Below are 6,774 nucleotides of genomic sequence, written 5' to 3'. Positions count from 1 at the left end.
AAATAGGTAGGGAGAGAGGGGGTCGCCTGTCTAAGCCCTTTTGCTGTTTTCAACGATTTAAGAGGCACACCATTTACTAGATCAAAGAAGGAAATCGAGGTCACAAAACTGCAGGTATAAATAATCCTAGACAGGGGAAAAAGTCATTGGAAGAGTGGCCCAAAAGACAGACCATTCAAAAAAACACATAGAAGTAGACAATCCAAACGACTCGAAAACCCTCTAGTCTACGTCAGACTAAAATTTGAGCCATTTTACTCCTTATGCGCCAAGCAACTATACACCTTACACACCAAACCAAAAAAAAACTAAGCACCTTACGCACCAAGTTAGTCTGAATAACACTAATAGTATCAGATACTAGATAGTAAGTGCCTTTGAAAATCAGCACAAAAAAAAAAAATGCATTCCAGTTAATCCCACTATTTCACAACTGCATCGCCTTGCAAACTTCAGACCTGGGCACTCTCAGCATTCCCTATTTTAATTTGTGTTTCAATAAAGACAATAGTTCATCCAGGCCATGAATAACAGTGTTGTGAATAGTATCATACACCCATTCAGCCAGAGCATGGTAGCTATGGTTATTAAAATCACGATTTTGATCTACGATTCTACAATTTACGATTTAAAAACAAGCGAGTAATTTGAATCGTAGGTAGAATCGTAAGTTGGTAGAATCTTACTATTCTAATTACAATAAAATTCATAGAGTTAAAATCATAACACGAATCTACGATTTAGCGATCCGGTTCAACGATCCAACATCCTAATTTTTAAAAAATAAATTTCTTCATTGGTATGAAGATCAAAATAGTTATTAATTGTTTTTCCATTTCATTCTTAAAAATGAATTGAATGAAACTTTGATTCATAAACTTAAACTTTTAAAATGAATAATAATGACGAAATAGTAAATTATTTAGGTTTATTGTAGAATCTTACGATCCTACAATTCGATTCTACCTCTCTGAATGATTTTAATTAGAATCCCTATTTTAACTTCTAAAACACCAACAACTAGATAACCGAAATTTCAAAACCTGCACAAATCTGAATTCGTGCACAATTGGTTGTATTGCATTACTTGATTTACGCCTTCAGAATTTAATTACACTTTGAGCACAACAATTTTATTGGTGTAATTGAACATCTGTAGCAGCCTTGTACTCCACAAAACCAAAACAGCTGCAAAAAGCTTTGGACAATCTCAATATTGATAGCCAGCAACAGAAATCAACACAGCAAACAGACGTCTGTTTTGGACTTAAACCAGCACAAACTTAGAGCATCAGGCCGTCACACATACAATATACATTAAACAATTAAACACCAATTCTGACAGCAATAATATACACCACAATCAGGCATTAGTGTAGTTTACGGCAGTATTAGAGGTAAAAATCAGCACCACTACCAGGCTCCACATTTGATAACAATACATTAAACACCACTTTGCACTTTATATACATGTTGTATACCACCTAAGATTCATGGATCCACTCACTCAACTTGTCAACTTTTGAATTTCATGAAACAAAAAGCATATAATGTCTCCGTCATCTTCAAACGGTAGCTGTACATATTCAGGAACATTTTGTAGTAATAACCTACACTAGGAACAATGAAAAGTATGAATTAAATCTAGGGAATTATAGTTAACATGTCCGAATACCTCCTTTGCCCAAATATTGATTCTTGTCTTGATAAGATATATTACTTTCTGTAGGTTAGGAATCCCATTTTCAAACTTTGTTTTGTTTCTTTCATACCGTAAGCTCCATACTCCGTAGTACATAGAAGAATATCATCATCCACAATAACCTCTTCTTATGTATAAGACCTCTCCATGCAGTTATGAAATAACAACAATTATATTGCATTACTCCTTTAATCTCCCAACTCTCAAGGATTCCGATCCAAGTATTCCATGAGAAATGACATGTAAAAAGAAGATGATTATTCGTCTCCAATTCTACTCCACATAATGGGCACAAGGCTTGTACTTGATCAAAGATACCCCTGTTATATAAGATTTTACCTGTCTTTAATTTTCCTAAGCAAGCTAGCCAAACAGTCAATTGAGCTTTAGGTGGAGCAATTTTTTCCATATAGTCTTTATTACTAGTGTAGGTAGTATTCGTTCAAAAGATTGATTGAATTTATCTTTAAGACTCTTAGACGAGGGTTTACCATCAACTGACCATTGCCCACTTTATTTAGTAGACCCTCATCCTCAAAGTCTCTTATTTTGGGTACCTCACTATCCTTGCTCATAATCTAAGACCTCATACCCTCTTTTTCTCTTGTTTTTCAGACATTTTAATTTATATGTAAAGTTAATTTTTCGGATATTTCATGGTATACCATTGAGTTTCTCCGAAATTTACCATATACCACACAAAATTCTATAATTCACCATATACCATTGAGTTTTCGTACGTTAGCACAAAATACCATTAATGACAACTGCCATCAGTGTGCCGTTTGTGGTAAATTAATAATTCACCATATACCATTACTTTTTTTTTTTGCGTCAAATACCATTTTTTAAAAAATATAGCCGTTGGCAGAGTGTAAGGGCTAGTTTGTGCATACATTGGAATTGTGATAAACAAAAGAAGTGTCATACAAACCAAGTACTTAACATTTTGTTCAAAAGCAACTTGACACTAAACACTGTTCACCAAAAAATGACACTAAACAATGCTAAGCAACAGCCTTTCTCTTCCCCCTTGTGTTGCCTTCCTGTGAAAAGGAAGCTGCATGTTCTGCCTTCTTTGCTGATGCCTTTTTTGCCTTGCATGTCACTGCATTATGGCCTAGTTCTTTGCGTAGGCTGCATTTGTTATTATTGTGCCTCTATCCTTTTTTTGCTTCATGAGCAGCTCTTCTCCTTTGCTTAGGTGGTCTGCCAAAATTTCTTTTCCTTTGGAGTGGTGCAATTTCTGGCACATCAAATGAAGGCTAGTGAGTTGGATCAGCCATGGGGTGGATGTGGTCTCCATAAGTGAGTTTGTATGCAGACCCCTTGTAGAAAGGTGAGACAAAGTCCTTAGGATCAAGTCTTTGGTTGTAAATGACCCTGAGACCATGCTTGCAAGGGATCCCTGATCCTTGCCATTTCCCACACCCACAAGTCATATTTCCAAGGGTGACAGGGAACTTGACATGGTCATCCCTCACCTCAAACTCTCCACCACCAGCTGCAGTGACATGGTAGAACCTAAACTCGTCAGTCCTAGTCGCCAGCACCCCCTTTGCATGCTCTGTTAGCTCATTAGGTTCCATGTCCACTGCTTTATCGAACCTGGAATCCATCCTTTTCATGCACCAATTCCTAACAGCTTAATTATTCAAAAAATAAACCATAGTAAGCAACAATATTTTTTTGCATTTAAATGAGCAAACAGGGACACAAATTTACCTTCCAGCAATGTCAACACAGGCATGTCCCTGTTGGCCTTTGTTATTGCATTGAATGACTCTACGAAGTTTGTTGTGTTATGATCACAACAAACTGTCGTGTCAAACATGTGCACACTCCACTGCTTTTCTACATTTGTGAGATAATCATATGTTGTTGCATCAAACTCTTTTATCTTGGACATAGCTTTTCCAAAAACAAACTCATTGTAGGCATTACAGCAATCCAAAACTGCTTATGAAATGATGTCCCACTCCATCCTGCAATTTGAGTACAAATGCTAGCAGCATATTCTCCTGGTAGCTCTTGGGAACACCTCAAACAATGTTGATTCAACCCCTTTAAAAAGCAAGACTAAGTTAGTAAACAGCTTCATAATCTCAAATTAAAGACAAAGAAGAAACTTACCCTCATCCTGCCACTGATAAAAGTCCAGTCATCCTTCTGATATCCATACTGAGCAAACAGACATCTTAAGTTTTTGAAGAAATAAGTCCTGGAATCTATACTCTCTATGTCAACAACCCCATAGGCTAACTCAAACATCTCATTATTCCGATCTATTGCAACTGCAGTGAGCATAATCCCTTTGTAATACCCACTTAAATGTGCACCATCATTTAAGAATCCTCTCACTTGAGTTGCAAAATTTATGAAACAGGCCTTGAATTTCAAACTCTCAGTCCATGTAACCAGAGCATAAGACCCAGGATTTGTGGACTTTATCATTTCAGTGTATTTTGGAAGAGTTGGATAGGACTCAGCAAACCCAACATGTAATTGTTCTCTAGCTAAACTCTTCACTTTGTATAACAATCTCAACTTCACATGGATCCTGTACTTTTCTATGCACAGCCTCTGCACTGAATCAATTTGGACATCTAGGTTTGCCTCTAAGTTTTGTAACAATTGTCTGCATAGTATGCACAGCCTCTGCACTGAATCAACTGGGACATCTAGGTTTGCCTCTAAGTTTTGTAACAATTGTCTGCGTAGCCATGCTGAAGAGACCATAGGATTATCTTCCAAACCTCCCACAAGTTGCATGCTCTCCTTCTAGCTTCTTTATGGCCCAAATGACTTTGTCTCTTAGAACTGAAGCATGAATCCTCCAAGTGCAATCTCTCATCAAACACCTTGCTATGTACCTCTTACTGTCAGCATGGTTAACTGAAACAGAGAAGCCCTCTTGTATGCAGTAATCTTTGAATACATCTAGAAACTATGTTTTGGTTTCAAAAATCAACCACTCCTCAAAAACAATGGATCCAAGTGGTAAGTGAGACCAGATTTTACCATTTTTGTACATTTTGTTTAACACATGAGACCCATCTAAGTAATCCTCAAAGGTCTTCTCATGTATATTATCACGAACATCATCTTCTCTCACAATGTACTCATTCTCTATGTCCAACTCCATATCAGAATCAGCCTCAACATCAGAAGCTTCATAATCACCATCTTCACTATCATCAGAAGGCCAACTATCAGACTCAACATCAATTTCTTCAACCACCAATTTTTTTTGCTCCTAGTGTTGATTTGCCTCCCTACTGCAGTTTTTTTGCCATCATCAAGGCCAAACTTCACAGCAATGCTTTTAGGCATCCTTCACTCTTTGGGTTTAAGCCTGGTTTGTTCTTTGGGCTAGGTTGGTTGCCTAGGCTGCTATTGGGTTGACTGTGCAGGGGGTATTTTCTTCTCTTTGGAGTAAACTTTTTTCTTCTTGGAGGGTTATTTGGTTGAGATGTTTTTGTTTATGAGCATGGAAGTTGTGAGGGTTAAGGTTGTGAATCTCCTGGAAAAAGCTCATCAGCTGTAGGAGTAGCAAACACTCTTACATATTCAATTCCATCATCATCAACATTTGAAATAGGGACCTCTACAGCCATAGTATATGCTTGCTGGGCCAAAAGCTGCTCCTCAACTTCTGCTTCCTCTACCATCCTTCTATTCTCTTCCTCCATTAGCCTAATATTTTCAGCCTTGTTCTTCAAAGTTTTTGCCCAACTAGCTTCTACAGACTGAAACACAAAAGATGGTGTTTCTATCTCTTCTATAAACACTTTAATTTCACTCTTCCCTTCATTCCACTCCCACATTTTTAACATTGCCCCGTCATCAACTAACTCTAACTTATGATTTGTTCTAGGTTTACACACAAACAGGGTGAAGTATTTAGGGAGATATATGTTCTGTTTCACTAAATCCTCAAACATATACTCAATCAACACCATCAAATTGGTCTTATCAGTGTCATCCACCCTCACATCAAAAGTACCCCCTGGAGCACGAACTAACAACCACATTGTACTTATCCTAACAAACTGACACAGATGATTATTTTCCACCAAACCCTAACCCTAACTCAATTTTGTAAAAAAAAAAAAAATCAGAACTCGAAATGCAAAGAGATAAGGATAGTAATACCTTGCGTATGGTTAATCCACCGAATTAGCGAACTTTGTGCGAATTTCAGTCACGACCACCACGCTGCCTCACAAATCTACAATTCACTTCACACAAATTTACACTTTGCAAATTTTTGATGGATTTTAAGGGTTCCAGATCAATGAAGACGAATAGAGAGTTTCTTGAATGGAAAAGAAGAAAGATAGGGTATCAATTTTTTGAAGACATACGTTGTGTTTGGGGAAGTCAACCCTAACAATGGCGCCAGTTGAATGCGTAAGGCCATACAGGTAATTTATCACAAACGGCAGTTGTCATTAATGGTATACTGTGCTAATGTACGAAAACTCAATGGTATATGGTAAATTAAAAAGTTTTATGTGGTATGTGGTGAATTTCAGAGAAACTTAGTGGTATATCATGAAATATCCGTTTGTTTTTCTTTCTAGTTTTCTTAGTTGTTTCAAATCCTCAACAAAAATTGTAATTCCTTTTCTTTAATAAAGTTCAATTGCCATAAGAATCACTATACGTTTTATTTTATGGTCTTTCATTTTTATTTTCATTGTTTGGTTATTTGATTTTTCTTCAATTTGTTTGGTTATTTTTAGTAAATTGATTCCTAAGTTATTATTGTTAGAATTGTTTTGCGGTTTTGTGTCTATTTTTTTTATACAATTTTCATTTTTCTAGTTTATCTTAATTATTCCTATCAAGTATAGCTTATGTCTAAAATCCTGCCTAGGATTTAGTTGTTGTTTCTATGTTAATTCTTATCTCTAGTGAGAAGATTTATCATCTAGGGTAGAGGGATTGATTTCAATTTTGGTATAGAATAATATAATTAGATTAATTTTATGACAAGGAATTGATGATTAAATCCATACTTAATGAACGTCACTTTAAACAATTTTATTAACCTTTTCTATAGGAAA

General features: G+C 36.3%; 1 protein-coding gene across 1 annotated transcript; it reads right to left on the bottom strand.

The window, feature by feature from the left end:
* Positions 1–2,967: 2,967 nt before the first annotated feature.
* LOC130823186 (uncharacterized) lies at positions 2,968–4,441 on the bottom strand. Its single transcript, XM_057687821.1, has 4 exons — positions 3,836–4,441; positions 3,647–3,766; positions 3,428–3,602; positions 2,968–3,347 (listed from the first exon to the last, which is right to left on the bottom strand). Exons 1-4 carry the CDS (start codon positions 4,439–4,441, stop codon positions 2,968–2,970), a joined length of 1,281 nt encoding a protein of 426 aa, XP_057543804.1.
* Between the last annotated feature and the right edge of the window lie 2,333 nt (positions 4,442–6,774).

Source organism: Amaranthus tricolor, chromosome 9 (genome assembly GCF_026212465.1).
Source record: "Amaranthus tricolor cultivar Red isolate AtriRed21 chromosome 9, ASM2621246v1, whole genome shotgun sequence".
Taxonomy (NCBI): Eukaryota; Viridiplantae; Streptophyta; class Magnoliopsida; order Caryophyllales; family Amaranthaceae; genus Amaranthus; species Amaranthus tricolor.
This window is presented reverse-complemented; position numbering and strand designations above follow the sequence as displayed.